Source organism: Oreochromis niloticus, linkage group LG3, assembly GCF_001858045.2.
Source record: "Oreochromis niloticus isolate F11D_XX linkage group LG3, O_niloticus_UMD_NMBU, whole genome shotgun sequence".
Classification (NCBI taxonomy): domain Eukaryota; kingdom Metazoa; phylum Chordata; class Actinopteri; order Cichliformes; family Cichlidae; genus Oreochromis; species Oreochromis niloticus.
The window spans coordinates 74125998-74144348 of NC_031967.2; the positions used below are offsets into that span (position 1 = coordinate 74125998).

The 18351-nt window shown below is 39.9% G+C and overlaps 1 protein-coding gene across 2 annotated transcripts; it reads right to left on the reverse strand.

Moving 5' to 3' along the window:
* Positions 1–2352: 2352 nt before the first annotated feature.
* Positions 2353–14079, reverse strand: LOC102078816 (high affinity immunoglobulin gamma Fc receptor I). Of its 2 annotated transcripts, XM_013266799.3 has the most exons (9): positions 14012–14079; positions 13522–13557; positions 9914–10028; positions 8114–8262; positions 5375–5614; positions 4661–4927; positions 3488–3736; positions 3237–3371; positions 2353–2595 (listed from the first exon to the last, which is right to left on the reverse strand). In XM_013266799.3, the coding sequence occupies exons 1-9, from the start codon at positions 14034–14036 to the stop codon at positions 2492–2494; spliced, it is 1320 nt and encodes a 439-aa protein (XP_013122253.1). In that variant the 5' UTR covers positions 14037–14079; the 3' UTR covers positions 2353–2491. The 2 variants fall into 2 exon arrangements, with proteins under 2 accessions (XP_013122253.1, XP_025761889.1); XM_025906104.1 differs by lacking the exons at positions 13522–13557; positions 14012–14079 and adding an exon at positions 12463–12482.
* Between the last annotated feature and the right edge of the window lie 4272 nt (positions 14080–18351).

Here is an 18351-nt window from a genome sequence, read left to right on the forward strand (position 1 = left end):
TTACAGGCTGAAATCTGCCAAAAGCACCAACAACACAGAAGATTTTTGACCTGTCTGTGCTGGACTTCATTCCTTTTGGCTTGTTTTTGTTTTAAAATATTGCTTTTTTATTGCACTTTGACGTTATCTTGAATTTTAAGTGCACTTGTTACTCTGTTTATCAAAACCACCAACACCAGCTGCATCATCATCCTTCAGTTGTTCTTCATTTTCCTGGAGTTCTTCTACTACAGCACCTCCTACAGGGTGTTGCTGGCACAGCAGAGGCAGCTGGCCTGTTCTGCCTTTCATATTCAGTTGAGACCAGTGAAACCACTGCCTTACAGCCCAGACCTTCATAAACAACACATGTTTTTACTGAGATTGGAGATCAATATGAGGCTCAAGTCAACACGAACATACTCCCAAACAGATAGCATGAGGTTATGTTCTTAATGTAGCCAGTGGCGGTCCTAGCCTGTTTGGCGCCCTGGGCGAACACTCCCTCTGGCGCCCCCCCCACATAGAAATGTGCTCTATTTGGAAGCAGCAGGTCTCCCTCCCCTTTCGACGGGTTATGTGTGAGACTTTAAATCATCAAACTGTAAATTATAAATTTTAAATTGTTATTGATCCCTTTACCCCGAGTCCTAAAGTGTATATTTATTTTCTTACTCTACTATATTTATTGTTCGTTTATTTGCACTGCTGTAACTGGAGCCTCGTCGTCTCATCTCTCTATATACTGGACTGTATGACAATAAAGTTTACTTTGACTTCAGCAGCGAGTAGGCGCACCGAGGGCTCTCGCGCTCAGTTTTCGTGTATAGAATTTCGAAAAAACATTGGTGCAAATTATAAGTCTGTATCACAATGTCCGGTGTTTTCGTGTTTGTTGTTTTGTTTTTATTTTGTTTTATTTTGCGAGTTGGTTATTAGATGCTGCTCCAGCCAGCCAGAGAATCCCCCGCCGCCCCGCCCTCTCCTCCCTGTGCCGCAAGCAGCAGGCGCACCTCGCAAACGGAGGGCGCCCTTACTCCCAGCAAATGGGCGATAGAAAACCGATCGGTGCCTATGACATTCCCAATATGCGCTGGCTGCCATCGGGGCAGCATGAGTACGAGCATTTTTTTAAAAAAAAAATTTTTTTGCCGATGCCCGTGATGCCGCCCCCCATCACGATGCCGCCCCGGGCAACCGCCCGTGTCGCCCGTATCTAAAACCGCTACTGAATGTAGCCAATCAGGTTACAGTGCCACCCTGTACACTTTGAACTCCTGTCTTTGTTTTATGTAGGTAGTACATTTGCAGGTTGCTTCTTCACATGGCTGTAATTGGGTTGGTCTCCCGTTCTCATTCATTCACTCCATGTCTTAAATTTGGTATTCTTGCTAGAAAGGCACAGCAAGAACACCAAATGCAACCACAGGGCAGCCACTAGTCAGCGTACTACCAGTGCTGGTCCCTGCTGGTCTCTTAGGATGGACATCCAACATAAAATAGAGTACGATATTGGAGGTATTGGATTTTGCAGAAACCTGAAGCACGTATGAAGGCATCACACTGATTTGTGTAAGAAAAGATTTGGCGACAGTTTTTTTTAATCCATGATGACATAATAATAACATGATATAATAATGATATTAATATAATATAATATAATATAATATAATATAATATAATATAATATAATATAATATAATAATATTCTATATAATATTATAGCAAGGCTATCAAAGTTGTGTGGAGCTGTTCTCCCCATGTCTGCAGGGCTTCTCTCTGGGCACACCAGCTTCCTGTCCAAGTCCAAAGATTTGCGTGGGATCAAGTTGATTTTAAATTGATTTTGTAAATAAACATTAATAGTTCTGTGTTTGCTCTGTGACAGACTGAGGACCTGTCACGGGGTGTACCCCACTTCTCAACCTCTGACAGCTGAAATAGGCAGCAATGTTTGGCTGTTTTAGATTTAAAATTCTAACACTGAATCATTTAAACAGCACTTAACATTTGTCAGAATCAGAAAAAAGGTGCAGAAATATTTGGTTTTCTTTTAACCGTTACTTTAAGGTTTCTTTCAAGTGTTAAGTTGAATAAAACTGGTTTAGTAAATTTTCTGGGCTTTAATCACATGGCTTCAGTTCCATGCTGTAGCTCCACAGTCTCAAGGATGGACAGCCTGAGCACTGACAGAAAGCAGACAGCAGGTGGCAGCACATCACCAAGAGTAGCTCTGCTCCTTCGTCTAACACAACAGAGAGCCAAGGTGACATTTAAATGTTTTCTAATCAAACAAATAAAAGCTTATCTCTAACACTGAAAATTCCTGCTGTCAGGAAAATGCTTTTAAAGAATACCAGTCAGCTGTAAAAATAGCTTTTAATCTTTATTTATAAAAAAAACAAAAAAAAACCTTGAAAACAAAATGTAAACCAGAAAAACATTTACATGAAACAAGTATTTCGTTCTGAAAAGTGCAAAATGTTTAGGAAACAACATGACAAAGATTTTATTAGAAACTATGCTCAGTGGTGACATCAGCCATAGCATCATCATATGGATGGTGTTCATCTTCCTCAGTGGGTGGAGACATTGTTCTTTGATGTGAGTTTCTTCCTGTTAAGCGTATAGTAGGTATTAATTGTGTGAAACAATGCAAATGATCAAAAAATGACTTGTAAAACATTTAAGCCCACATTTCACTGAATGTTTAACAAAGAGAACATATCAAAAGTAATTCTTTTAGATTCAATTCTCATTTTGAACCTAATGGCCCTTGATGTATGCACATTTCTTGTTTTCCTTGCAGTGTTATCTGCCTCTCTGCAGCTTCTCTATTCCTGACATCCCCCAAAACCTCATCCCTATGGAGACTGTCTACTTCTAGACCACCAGAAATCAGGCAGAAGGATCCAACCTTGGTCACAAACCACAGTTTGCTAGCCAGTGGATCCAGAATGCACTACTTCTGGAGACAGGGGATGACTATAAATCATAGCCTTTATTTGTAATGGCAAATCAAACAAACTAGACAGAGACTACACACACATTATGAAAGAGGACGCAACAAAGAACAGCAGCAGACACAGACAATAAATAGACCGGAGGAGATTAGGAACGAGTGGACACACCTGGGAGCACAGCTGGGCAGCAGACGGAGAAAGGATGAAACATAGATGATAATGGAAACAGGAAGGGATAAACATGGGATTTAACAAACTGGATGGATGGGTGATATTTGAACATAATAATGTTACCTGTAGACCCACGATATATAGAGACCATGAGGAATGTAGAGATTACATATGGAAAGTACACCAAGATGTGGCGCAGCATTCCCAGAGAAGACATGTTTTTGTCTGAATCTGAATGTGAGGCGGGGGCATCGGGATCTAGAAACAAACAAGCACAGCTGGTTGAAGTATAGTAAATAAACAAAATCAATAAAAAAAAGACGACAGTCACTTGATTCTTTGGACTTTCAAAGCTTTCAGTCATCCTGTTTTACCTATAATGAACAGCATGCTGGATGGAGACTCTCCCACACTCATGTTACACTTGTAGATGCCTTCATGAGACTTGGTGACATTATAGATGATCATCTGACCTCTAGACTCAGTACCGACGATAGAGTTATCTTTGTAGAAAGTTGCTGGAAGGATGGACTGAGTGTTCTTTGTTTCACAGAGCAGAGTAACATTATCTCCCTTCATCATGGGGAGGACGGGACTCTGCAGGATTACCGGAGTATCTCGACCTGCTCGGGGATAAAGTCCATCATTCTTCAGTAAGGAAGATAACTCACAAGTAAACAACTTTCAAGAGAGTTGCAAACTTTCCCAGGAGTGTAAATCCCAACAGAAGTAGGGTTCTACCTGTGTGTGTGTGTGTGTGTGTGTGTGTCCTGGTTTTCCTGGAAAAACCTTGCCTTTCCCCACCTTGGGGACCTGCCGTACCTGGGGGCGTAATCACACACACCTGCAGCTGATTAACCTCATCTCGGGAGCTTCTTAACAGAGCTCCCGTCAATGCTGGATCTTTGTGAAATTTTGAAATTTTGAGTTTGAGGTTGCTGCGAGTGTAGAAGTTACTCATGGCTTCCTCTGTGATTTTCCAGGAGATTTGCGTAAATGAGAGGACGAAGCAAGCACGTTGCACATAGACACACAGGGAGTGGAAACTAGGACCACGGACACTGGGAGAAGACACAGCATGGGAATCGGGGACGCACACTCATCAGGATCACGCATGGGGATTTATCGTGTCATGATTATTTGCTGCACTGTAAATAAAAGCACTGTATTCATCGTACAGAGTCCTGCGTTTAGGTCCTATAATCCTGACAGTCAGTGGTTTTTCTTCCTCAGTAGAAAACAGCTAATAAAAGCTGCGAGTAATGCTTTGGGTTACACTTCCTGCCTGCCACACAACGGTTACATGACATTCACAATCTTTTTCTGAACAGCTGGTTCAGAAAAAGATTAGTTTCTTGAGGTTTCACGCCCCCCTCCCACACACATACACCCTTCAATTGTATCTGCATCTGTCTCTTGGTTCTTTTATAACAACAAGTGTAACAACATACAAGTGTTGGGACGATTATGTTTACTTTTAGTCGTCCCTCATTCTTAGAAAATTTGAAGGGTTTCTGTTTCTAAAGGGTTTTTTTTACTGAACATACCATAAACAGTGATGTTGACTGAGTTGCTCCGCTGCTGTGTAGGAGACTCACACCAATAAACCGCGCTGTCAGGCTGCTTGGTCGTATGGAGGACGCAGCCATGGGAAATGACTTGCCCCCATGCTTTACAACTGGACAGGTCTTTAGCAAATGTTGTGAACCTCTTTACTGTCCATCCTTGAACACCACAGTTCAGGTTCAGGTTCTTATACTCAAACAGCTGAACTGTGTTGGGAGACGGTGTGAGAGTTGGGGGTTCAGCATCATCTGGGGACAGAAACAGACTTTACATCAGTGTGTTTAAAAATTTGTTCAGCTGCATTCAAGATAGTAAAAAACTGCACAACCTTAAGATGATCCTTTGATTGCTTTTCACTTTTTTTTCTTGGACAAAAACTAAAGTAATCTGAAATGAAAAGCACACAAATAATACTCCAGCAGCCAAAGTGATCACAGGTTTTTGGAGTGAGTGACTTCACCCAGCATATTTTTCCTTAGTGACTGATGGTTATCAGATGTTCTCCAGTCCTGAGTAACTGAGGCTTCATATGCACTTATTCAGTTGCTTGATTTTAAAATGTAAGGAGGTTTCTGGTAGCTAGAGATTATAATAAAAGCTTGTACAAACCACCAATTGTGTTGGGTTTTTTTCCATCTGTTGGATACCTCTAAAATTTTTAGATCTACGGTTGACTTGATGTCTTCGTTCTTTACCTTGTATCAGCAGCCAGCTGGATGGTGAATCACGACCACCAATGCTGCATTTGTAGGAACCTTGATGAGCCTTAGATGCTTGGTAGATGGTCATGCGACGTGTATTTTCATTTTTGATGAAGGTACCATCTTTAAAGAAATCAGCTGATCTGTTGGAGGGGTTCTTTGTTCTACAGAGCAGAGTGATGTTATCTCCCTCCACCACAGGGGCAGCAGGAATCTGCAGGATCACTGGGTTCTCTAAACCAACAGAAAGGTGAAAAATGTTGTTGCTTGACTTCAGGTGACGAGACAGCCTACAGGGAAGCAGTGACTGACCTAGAACAATGGTGGTAAGAAAATCAACTCTCTCTGAACGTCTCCAAGAAAAGAGGTTACCGCATTTTTTGGACCATAAGGTGCACCGGATTATAAGGCGCATTAAGGGGAAAAAAACAGTCAGATAAGTCAAAAATTAAGACCTCAGACCCTTGAAGATCTTTACCTGGGCACCATAGAGAGCCATTTGACAGATGGCTTCACAACTGGGGATGGTGACTCCAGCAGCAAGCGATCATAAGGCCTCAGACAGAGAGTGGTTTACATGGTTCAACATATCGCAGGGTGTAAGCTGCCCAAACTGTAAGCGCTGTACTGTACACACAGTGATGCTTCAGGGTGGCCCTGAGAATTTTAAAGAACATCCAAAACTTTCACACAATCAATCCCTTCTAGCAGAAGAGAGGGGATCCACAAATCCCACACTAGCACAGTAAAAACCAGTACAATAAACAATTAGTTCGCACAATACATGAGAAATGCACAGTATGCCTGTATATGTCACCTCTGTAAAGTAGCATTTTTATGCATGCTGCATTGCTCTTTATATTGTACTTTTTTGGTAAAAATTTAAATTATTTTTAGCTGTGGTTGTTTAAAAACAAAGTCTGGCTTTCAAAAAAATGAAATAAAAATTGGGGTCTTAATTCATTAATTAGCTGGAGTGAAAGACTGCTGCCACTCCTCCTCCTGCCTTTGAGAGCCACCACTGTAACCAAGATACACAACTTGTATGAAGATGAGAAAGCCAAAGTCGAGGAGGCTTTGGGGCAAACCAACACGGTTGCGCTCACTGGAGACTATTGGACTTCTCTTAATAATCATAGCTACCCTGGAATAACAGCACATTATTTTTCACCACAGTGGGAACTTCACTTGCATGCTTTGACTGTTATGAAGACGGAGGAGAGGCACTTTGCTGACACATGCGCCGAGCACTTTAAGCAGGTAGCTAGACAGTGGGGAATTGAACATAAAGTCAGCACGCTGACCACTGACAGTTCTCGCAACATGGTTGCAGCGGCCAGGCAGCTGCCATTTGAGCACATGCCTTCATCGAGCCATCACACAGAACAGTCAATTTAACTTTGCATTGGCAAAATGCAGAAAGGTCAAAGGCCTTTTTAACCTTATACAAGTGAATGTAACAAATTCTTAATGAAGTGTGTTTCTCTATGACTGCAGGTATATATCTGAACTTTTGGGAGGGGAGAAGTTTGTTTCCTGCTCAGTGGTGCTGCCAGCTTTGTGTCACCTGTCGCGAGTGATGGAGGTCTCTGTGGATGACCCAGCTTACATGGTAAAGTTCAAGGAGACCTTCAAAGCAAAAATGGAGAAGCACAAGGAAAAAACTAACACCATGTGGCTCAGGGTTGCGACAGCACTGGATCCTAGGTTTAAGGATCTTAGCAGACCTGACAGGGCTGAGGTGTGGCGCTTGATCAGTGCATTGCTGAGGGAGAGGCAGAGGCAGAGGCCTGCACAGCCTGAACAACCAGCAACATATGAGCCATCTAAGAAAAGATCAGCTCTCACGCTTGCATCACAGTATTCATCTGATGAAGAGGAGGACTGTATTGAGAAATGTGTGAAGCGATCTAGGCCAGAGCAAACTATTGACGTAGAGGACTGTCCCCAGAAATGGTGGCTCAAGCATGAAGGGGCACACACTGAGATGGCCTACCTTGAACGCAAGTACTTGGCAACACCTGCCACATCCATACCATGTGAGAGGTTATTTTCACTTTCTGAGCATGTTGTTCAGAAGAAGCGAGCTGCCCTGTAATCTGAAAATGTCAAAATGCTTGTCTGTTTGAGCAACTGGTTCAGTGCAAAGAAACAAAAGTAATAGGGACAACCCATGCACTGTATCTTATTAGTTGTTTTTTTCTTTCTCCTTTGTGGTGTTTCCATGTTCATGTTTTGTTAGGAAAACAGAAAAAGGAAGACGCTTGTGTTGCTCAGCCTTTCCTAAATAAAACTGGAGAGCAACAAGAAGTATAGCCAGACTGTTTTATATAGCCTAACTGCACTTTATAAGCTTATGTATAACACTCTCCACTGTTACATATGCTTATTATTTATTGTATTATTATTTTTAGCGTGTATTGTGTCTCCCTGTTTTGATCCCACTTAGATGTTAATATGTTTTGTGAGCCTTAACTGTCTAATGGTAAATTAAACAGTCACGTTTTATAAAACACTGTCGTGTATAGTAACAGTGTTACAGTTGTATTGATTTATTTGTACATGTTGCGGAAGTTCAATGAAGAGAGGAAATCTAAATCATGCATATATGAGTCATATTGAATTTCACAACAAGTCTGGTTTCAGTAGGTGTATTGTCCTAAAACAGGAAGCAGAAGGATGGAGTATTTATGTGGCTTCAGTCATGCTGAGATGCAGTTTGATGAAGCTTACCACTGACAGCGATGTTGATGGCATTACTGCTGTGACCGTGTGTGGACTGGCACCAGTAAACACCTGAATTAGAACGCTTGACTGTCTTCATTTCACAGGTAGAGAAAGACTCAGTACCCCAACCTGAGGTGCAGTCAGACAGTTTCAATCTGAGGACACATTATACATATTAATCAGTTACACACATGAAATGTATTTATTTCAGTTCCTAAAATGATTAACAAATTAAGTAACAATTTATTTCTGTATTGGACTGGATTTAACTCCAAACGAGGACATGATATAACTGCATTTTCCAGATATCTCCTGGGTGTCCTTATCACTCACAAAGTGGTTCTGATGCTCTTATTCCCAACTTACTAAATATCAGTTTTTCAGTAGTTTGTCACGAGACATTTCGAATTTGTTCTTCATTTTTCTTGCTGATTAGTTTTTTTTCTTCTGCTATTTCTTCGCTTTCACTCTTCACATAACTTGTAACTGAAAGTGATACGACTGCTGCGAAACAGTAACCCTACTCATTGAAAAATAAAGGTACTGAAACAAAAAGGTAAATGAGCCATACGTGAAGGTTGACAGCATTGACTGATAGCCCTAGAATAACACAGTACCAACTTTCATGGTTACATTTGTATTGCAGAAAGCAGTGTGCCCTACAACCAAACTTACAAATACTTAACTTCTTTGGGATAAAAAATAATAATAATATAACGGTTACTATTGGCACAATAATAAAACATGCTTGAACTTAAAGTTTTCAGTTTAAGACTAGGTTGATCTTTAAAACCCAAGTATTAAAAAGGTGGAGCTTTCCAGGGTGGCTGAAGGTAGACCAGGTAGAGCCGGAGCTTTACTAATTAGGTTGGTGGTTCCATGCCTGGCTGGCTGTTCCAGTTTGCATGTCAAATGTACTTGGGCAAAATATATATATATATAATCAGAGTCTGTTCCTTTGCCAAAATTTTAATTTAAATCATTTGTATTCACTATCCCCCAAATTTCAGAAAATGATTTAAGGCAAAGAAGGGTTAACATGAGTTAACATTAGTTAATCTAACTCCAAAAAAGATTAAAGCCACGAAAGAGAGGCTTTGGCTACCATCGTATGTAGAGGAGTCAGACAGATGAGTTAAATCTCTACTGATGCTTTTCTCACTATTCTTCTCCAAACAGGGTGAAGTGGTAAAAAAGATTAAGTCTTAAGTCAGATGCTGTGTTTTTGTTCTTGTTTTTTGTCCTAAAGATGGCTCTCTTTTTACCAAACTAGATCAGTGTTGTAACTGATACTGAATACGCAACCTGGTCTGTAGTAGACCCAAAGTTCTGAGTTAAAATCAGCAGGAAGTGCCAGTTTTAACTTTTCTGCAGTTATACGTGCTACACAGACTCCCTGCTCAAGGACTAGGTTTCTAAAAATGTCAAAATCAAAAGTTTGATTGTCCTCATAGCTTCAACGTTTTAAGCAACAGTAAGTAGCTCAATATGCAAATAGAAGCGACATTACCTAAGGATAATTCAACTTTGAATACAACAATAAGAATAGTGATATAACCGTATTTAACTATATTTCTTATTATATGGATGGATGGATTTATTGATTCTTAATATATATGAACAGATAATCACAACCCAGACTAACATTATCTGAAATAAGGAAACACACCTAAGGGGCGATTAATAGTGTCTGGAAATTAAATGTATATTGGATTTGTTGTTAGTTGAGTGAAACATAGAAATGGTCTTCCTTTAACCTGTTAGATTTGTTCTGTGTGCATTTTGGTATTTCAGAGGTAAACTGACCCTTCTGTAGTGTATCTCCACACCGTCCATTCACCAGAGGTTATCTCATCACAGCTGAGAGTAATTTTCTCGTACTCAAAAAACTGAGACCAGTTGGGAATGACCTTCAAAGAAGCTGAGGAGACAGAAATACAGTAGGTTTTTTTTCCTTTTAGTATCAGTCATTTTTTGAGTGGATGTGTCTAGGCACAAAAACACATGACACAAGACAGACAGATGAATTGATTGATTTAGATAGTCTTGGCCCACATTTCACTTCTTAATATTTTGCTTACAAGGAGAAAGACTTTCTTTTAATCGTTTAAAGAGGTCTTGATCAGCAGTTCTCCAGGTTTTCTTAAAGTCTATCAAAGACTTTACTTGGATATTGGCTCCTTTGGCTCTCATTTGTCGAACCATTTTCAGATAAATGTTTGTTTTGGGGGGTTTGGTTTGGTTTGGTTGTAAACACTAAGTAATGAATCCTTCCAACACCTAACTCGAGACATGACCCAGTATTGTATCACCACATAATAGACAACTTGACAAAGAATTTAAAAATGTATCTGTAGACACTTTGTTACCTGCTGCTAAAAGCTATAATTTGCTCCAATTTCTTTAGTTGAGTCAATAAAAATTGGAAAGCCATGGAATAGTATTTTTGCACCCAATACCTATTAGCTAAAAACCTAGTCATGTGCCCTTAAAAAAGCTGAAATAAAAGTCATTGTTAAAGAAGGGAAAGAGGGAGAGAAGGCAAAGGTATTGACAAAAGAACTGCACTGAAAGTGGCAACTTTTAGCCATAACAGATCATGTAAAATGATGATGTATGGAGGTCAGGAGAGAGGTGCAATAGTGCGCACAGCCATCTTTTGTGCTATGGGGCTTCAGTCGGTGGTGTTGAAGTTCTTGTCATTATAAAGAGGAATGTAGCATCAGATTTTTCATCTATCATGAAATACCATCTGAAAAGCATCTGATTGACAACAGATTGATTTTTCTGCAAGAAAATGACCTCAAACACTGTCATTGCAGTAAAAGTACACCTTGATAGAAAAGCACGCCATCAGGAACACCATGAATCAAAGTCATTAACATCCAAAGAAGATTTTTGATCCTTCAAGAAGCCTGAAGAACTGTTCCTGAAGACTAACTGACGCAGCTCTGAGAGTAATAAAGGTTTTATTTTAAGCATTTTAGAATTTGACAAATTCTTTCCTCTTATATACAGTATTTCTATTTTCCTAGCAAAGTATAAAGAAATGAAGGGTGGTTCAAAACTGCATGACAGAAGTGATGGAAAAGAAAAGTAGCTAGCAATGGCAGTAACAACAGCAAACAAAAAAATGTTCTTGGCCTCACATTCTGTGTAAGAAAAGATGTCACTTCTACTGCGGAAAAGGATGATATGTGCTGTTAGCTTTACTCCTACAACACCACTGTGCTGATAACAGGTCGTGTACATTGGGGCATCTCAACAAAATAAATACTCAGAAGTGAGTTCAGTGAGAGTGATTGTTTTTTTTTGTTTTGGGTTTTTTTTATAAGTGGATAACTTTTGTCTTACCATCCTACGTGTGAACAGTAGTTGAACAGTCGACCCCGTGCTGAGAAAGCTTCCTCCACTACAGACTCTGGTGTTATGTAAATTCATGCAAACTTTGGCCTAAAGAAAGCGCGTCTTTCTCTGTTGAACCTGCACCAATGAGAGCCATGCAACCTAAGTCGACTGACTTCCTGTTTCCTTCCCATGCAATGGCCTAAATAAAATAAGCATGTGGTTCTTTTAGGCTTTCTGAACATCATTGGCTGAAATTGCTCAAATTCGGATGCGGACATTTTTCAGCTCAGTGCTGTTTCTGGGGGGTTATTATTTGAGACCAGATGTTAGCCAAAGTGAATAAATGTACTCACTGAATTAATCAAAAACCCAGAGAGTTACCAAGTTAGTGAAACAGTGTTACAACTGAGCTTTGCAATTGCTGTCGTTACCATAATGAGTCTGAGAGATCTGATGATGGTGGGCTTCACTTCATACACTCACAGAAGAAATGTAATTAACAGAACTCATTTGTTATGTAGCCCCACAGCGGTAATAAACAGTAAAGAAAGCAGTTATTTGTTCTTGTGCTCTGATCGGACATTTATCAGCTGTGTGACATGTTGTCTTACAGATCACTGGTGGACAACTTGACAAAGAACTTGAAAATGTATCTGTAGACACTTTGTTACCTGCTGCAAAAAGCTGTAATTTGCTCCAATTTGGAGTTTGACAGGCATGAAATAGCATTTTTGCGCCAAAGATCTATCTGTTCTTTAAGTGATGACGTGATGAATCCTGCTTCCAGGCCCAAACTACCCTGCGTTTAATGAGGCTTTTGTGTTTTTAACATGTTTTAAAGCTTTGTATCTTGTTCTATTTAATCTATTTTTTTTTTTAAAAAACAGTCAGTGATCACTGTCGGCCTCTCTCGGCTTTTATTACTGCTATTCATTTTAAAGCTCAGTTTTTAAAACCTTACAATGTAACTACAGCCCAGCCCATGCAGCAGTATATGAATAACTAACCTCATATTGTGGATGGATTATCTCACTTGTTCTCCTGACTGGCGTTTGGTCCATTTACAGCATCCTGCCATGCGATTACATTTGTTCCTGACCACCGAGAATCCTCACGTTAACTTTTATCGAGTGGAAAAAAGTTCATGCTAACCACATAGCATATCATTATATACCAGCTAGTCCAACTTCAGTAACCATACAAACATCACTGCTGTTTACTTTCCTGTCTTCATTTATGTCAGAAGTGATAGATATCTTGATTTGTTTAAGAAATCTCTCAGTCAGGACAGGCTATATTATATTTAGATGGAAACTAGCACGCTAACTCTCTGCTAACTTCTAACTCTGTTAAATTTAATAAATTCTGCTTTCATGGATGCCTGGATGTTAAACTTAATTGTTACATCTGGTAGAGCAGCCACACTGATCATTTTATTACAGATGAAAGAATTTAGACAGTTTTTCACTTCTCAGTAATGCTGCAGTGATCATTTGACTTTGGGACCTGCAGCGGAGTTTGGGCCCAGTCATGGCTAATGACGTCAGACTTAAAGACCGGATCAGATGAAAATCTGGCTATGTGTACTGAAATGAACGTAGTTACCAAGGAACAAAGGTGTGGCTGGTTAAGCTAAGGCTACAATAATAATGCTTAGTTTGATAAAAGATACTTCATCATTACGGTTAGGGGACTTTTTTTCGTTTTGTTTGGTGCTCGGTGAAACATTTTGGGACATTTTCCCAACCCATCATTCCAATTTGATTTTGTTTAGAAGAAGAAATTACTCATGCAGCTGTTTCTCTGTTTCTTGGGAGGAGAGTTTTTCTTTGGCCTAGTGAGTAGACGAGCAGAGAGCGTTGGAAGAAGCAAAAGAGCAGATTTGGGATTTTTTTTTTTTTTTAAAAGCTTCCAGTAATTTCTTAACATATTCACTCCATAATGACTTTACTATGAAGAGTTCACATCTATAAACCTAGTGTTTCCAAAGTATAGGTGAATAAAATGCTCACATTTTTTTCACTAGCATTACATTCACACATACACACACAGGGCTTGAACCTTACCACGACTGTTGGCTGACGTCCGGCAGGTGCTCAACACTGAAATGAAAGTCAAACCACACAGTGTGTAAGTGCTTCTGAAATCTCCTACACATTTGAGTTTATGTATTTATGTTATTTATATTTGACACAAACGTTACGGCTGAAGCTCAGTCGTTCTGTATTTAACTATCAGAATCAGAAAAGGGTTTATTGCCAAATGTTGAGCAGATTTACAACATTGGGAAATTGCTGCAGTGCTTTGTACGAAACATACTATTAGACAAACACTTAAATATACGTAAAAATAAAAATTAAAAAAGTGCTAAGCAACATCGGATAAAACATAAAGTATCACAATTATGTAACTCAGTGTGCCATGTAGACAAAGAGATATATCAAAATACATGTAGCAAAGATCCAAAAACATCTCTGTGGTTCTTAAGCTACAGTACAGTATATATAGTATGCTGTTTGTGATGAAAAAGTTTTGGGTTTTTTGTTCAGTACTTACAGAGCAGAAGCAAAACTGTCTTCATAGCGTCTGCACGCTGCAGTTTCACTGACCGTTTTGTAGCAAAAGTGGCGACAACATCCTGTTAAAGAAACCACATACTGTGGGAGGGGGGGGCTTTAGCACACCAAAAAGAACATAAGACATTTCAACCTTTACCTTGCAAACCTCTGGTATTCATTAACATTTTTTGATTCCAATCAAAGTATCTTGTGTCATAGATTAGCTTTTTCCTGTTATACTATGTTAATGTGTTTGTGAACAGAGCAAACACAGGAAAATAAGACACAACACACATCCTCTCTCTGCATTTTTGAAAGGTCAACGCTTGTTTACGGCACAGTAAAAAAAAAGGCAGAAGACAACTGCATGGACAAACTGTACACTTGTTCCGTGTGTGCATCTGTCTGTGTGTGTGTGGGTGGGGGTGGGGGTCACTTATTCGTCACTTATTACTCATAGTGTAACAACAAGTAATCAAAAATCATACGTTTCAAAAACTGCAGTTCTTCTGAAGTCCACTTGAGTCAGACCCTGACAGTGCCCCTGCTGGGCAGCAGTTGATGGCGGAGGCCCTAGTGAACCAATTTTACTGTTAAAGTTGGAACAAGGATCATCAGGCACCTAATAAGGTTGCCTCCTGGGCATGCTGTTCTGGCCATGTGATTCCGTGAAGTGGGAGATTACATCGCTTAGCTGGCTCTCTTGAACCCACCCCAGAATGCAGCAGAAGATGGTTATCAGGTCGTCTTTTTGCCGTCCTTCAAGTCACGTCAGGTTCTAGTATTTTCTCATGATTCTGTTCGGTGCATGTTCATATTTCAAGTCTTGTTTTATCTTGTAGCTTCAATCATGCTCCTGCTCATAATCATGTTCATGTCAGTTATCATAGTTTAGTTCTTCCAGTTTAGTTTTACCCCTGTTTGTCTTTTTGCTTTATTTTTGTATTCATGTTCCGCCACAATAAAAGGCTCAATTTTTGTTTGTAATTCAGTTCCGTCTCCTTCAGTGTCTGCATTTGGGTCCTCCTTCTCTCTCAACACACAGTCAGCTCGCACTGGCTCTGTCACATTATCCAGGATAGGTGGACATGTGGAGACAGACGGCTATAGCTGCCTGTCTACCAGGCTTCACTTAATTGTACTAGCAGACCTGGTCAATTTTGATGAAGCTCTTGGGTTTTACTCAGCATGCAGTTGTGTAAACAGCTATAAACTTATCAAGAACCAAGAAGTACAATGTTGCCATGGATTCAGCAAATGATGTGATGGAGTACAACATGACTTCTTGGTTTTTGTTTTTCATTTTGTACAATTAAATGAACCAACCAGTTGTTTATTAACAGAGTCTTGTTATACAATATATGATTGGATACACGGAACTGTCACTGAACACTTTGAAGCTTCCCCTCTGGACTACAGGTTCTTCAGGACATCCTCAGACACATATTATTAGTGATGAACGGAAAATAATAACTTTATTTGAACTGTGGACAGTATTAACAGAAATGGGCATAGAGTTAATAACAGTGTATTATCTAGTGAGTGTGCAGTTTTCTCACTTTGATAGTAAGATCCACCCTAACCAACCTCACGTGGGTTCAAAATACCAAGATGGTTATGTAAATATAGCTTGAGGCTTCATACATGGACTTCACAGGGACTAGCACGTTTCTGCTCTACCTCAGTGATGACATCATGGTAGCTATGTCCATTGCACATGCTTTCACTTGGTCTGCAGCAAAAAACAATTAGCCCTTAAGGTTAAATGAATGCAGAAAACACAAACAACTTACATTAAACAGTTAAATAAATCCAAACTTTCTTTGTGCCTGCAAGTCTTGAATGACTTTCTTTCTTGTGGCCATCTGGACAAAATGCTACTCATGTCATTGCTGTTCAGTAATACTTTTCTCTTTAAATGTCTTCTACCCACAGTCATGCATGTGGCTTCCTGAAAATAGCCACAGGTTTGCACCATTGCTGCAAAACTGTGACAAGTACTTTATCACAATATGTCAAGAATTAACACCTGTAGAATTAGAAAGCCAATTGTTTGTGCTTTGTTGATTAATTGATCAACTTGGGCATTACCACCTGTGTTCTATGCATGGCCTGAAACAGCGATATCACCTCAACCTTTTGCAGCACATTTCAATCGTAAAGTATTAAGTATGGTTGTAAAGCAAATGCTACAAAAGCTGATATTGGTGCCTTTATGCAAAAGTTTTAAAAGACCACAGTTCCACTTCGGGGGTTTTCTTTCCACTGATGTCTGACTGACTGACTGTGGTTATGACTGAAGATGTTTTGTTTGAGGTGACAAGAAGAAACAGGAAACACACACGTCTCATTGTGTTCGTTATAAGACTCAGATTAACTCAGGATGGTTGTGAATCTGAGTGAGATATTTGAAAATGATATTTATTAGAATAGTTCAGAATAGAATAGAATAGGATAGAATAAACCTTTATTATCACAAATTAGACATTTTGATTCTACATAGCTCTTATAGCAAGAGGAATATAGACACAAAGTTGTCCTATATGCTTAAGCAACTGAAATTTGTATGTACAGAATTAAACTGTGTTCTTTAATATAACAGCTGCTGGTGAGAATGACCTGTGGTAGCGCTCCTTCCTACACTGTGGGTGTAAAAGTCTACTGCTGAACGAGCTGCTCAGTAGAGATGGGTACTGGTATCTGGTGCCATTATGGCACCGGTTCTGACATAAACGGTAGCAACCAGACCGAAAAGCAGCACACATTTCGGTGCTTTTTTTCCTGAGATGTCATACACTTTGGATTCTAGCCATTTTACGTTTCCGAGGATAGTAGGCGGGGCCAGGTACGTACGTTCTTATAGAGCAGAGCTACAGATTAAAAATGCCCAAGGCGAAGCGGTCAAAGTCTGGCTGTACTTCACAGCAAAAGATGCAAACTCAGCAGCCTGCAACAAGTGCTTTAAGCTGATACTGTGATACTGTCAAAGGAGGTAACACCTCGAATCTGATGAAACACCTGGCGATGTATAGCGTTTTTGTTTTAAAGCTGAGAAATGCGCCGTGTTTGATAGCTTGCTGCGAGACCTCACACCGTGCACATCTACTGCGGGTGTGGTGCCTGTTATCGGACCTGGAGTTAACAACATCCCCAAAAACCCGAAGAGTAGAGTCCTGGCCCCTAGCCCTGCCAGTGTAGCAGACATGATGACGGATGATGATGGCAGCAGCAGCCGTTCTTCTCTGCGTGAGTAGCTTAATGTTGTTCGTGTGTAATTTACGTTGAGTAGGCTAACCACGTTATTACATTAATGCATGTAAGGTGAACTAGCAAACACCGTCGTAGTTACATGCGGCTGTCTTCTTGTTTGATGGCAGATACTCCCTTCACCCTGGCCAAAAAGGCTAAAATGACCAAAGAAAAAGTGGAAAACAGCTAAACATGAGAGGTTTTTGGACAAAGTTTGTGTTTTCCATTGTTTAAGCACTGCTTCCAGCCAAGAGTGAGACCATATATGCCCTATAGCTGCAGAAAAGGCTAACATTGTTATCTTTTTACAGGGTCATGCATATGTGACTGAATATTCTCACCTCTTTTCTTGACTGTACTTGGTCTTTGGTTCCTCTGGTAACGTGCTGAGTGTGGTGCGAACTGTTTGCAAAATAAATGGTTTGTGAGGTCTTGTTTCGAATGCCTGAGCTCTGTGATTTTACCATCTTTGCTCTTTTAAACCACATGTATTGTGGTGACTTTGCTCTGGGCATATAGTGTTCCCTTGTTTATTGCAGGAGTTACGTTCTAAAAATAATCTGCGATAGGTGAAATCTATGAAGTAGCCAACTTCATTTTTTATAATTATTGTAGATGTTTTAAGGCTGTAAAACCCCTAACTACATGCTTTATACACTTTTCTCAGACAGGCACAAATATTTTCACACTTTTAAACACTCTCAAAGTTCAAACCATCGTAGAAAAATAAGTCCAGTATAATAAAATGAAACCAAAGATCAAACCCTGTTTTCAGGTCCAGAACATGGGAATAGAGCAGCAATGACTGGCAGATAGCTGCCAGTCATTGCATCCATCAAGCGGTTGGATTTTAAGTGCTTTGGTCCAGTCAAGTTGAGGAAACGCCTACAGCAGCTCAGTTTTTGCTTTTTTCCTGTTGACATCCACTTTACTAACAATCAACATTAAAAGGTATTGATACTGCTATCACTGGTGGACTTGGGGGATCTTAAAAGTCCTCTATAATTAAATCTCAGCGTGTTCAGGCAGCAGCTGGTGCACAGGGATTTGAGTAACAAACTCAACTACATGTCGTTTTTCATCTTTAGA

Excerpts from the sequence above, each read along its gene's own strand:
- LOC102078816 (XM_013266799.3), bottom strand. The coding sequence starts at position 14,036 with ATGAAGACAGTTTTGCTTCTGCTCT. Across the intron at positions 13,558-14,011 it reads GACAGTTTTGCTTCTGCTCT|TGTTGAGCACCTGCCGGACG; the intron begins GTAAGTACTGAA and ends CTTTCATTTCAG. Across the intron at positions 3,737-4,660 it reads AGTCAACATCACTGTTTATG|GTCGAGATACTCCGGTAATC; the intron begins GTATGTTCAGTA and ends ATCCCCGAGCAG.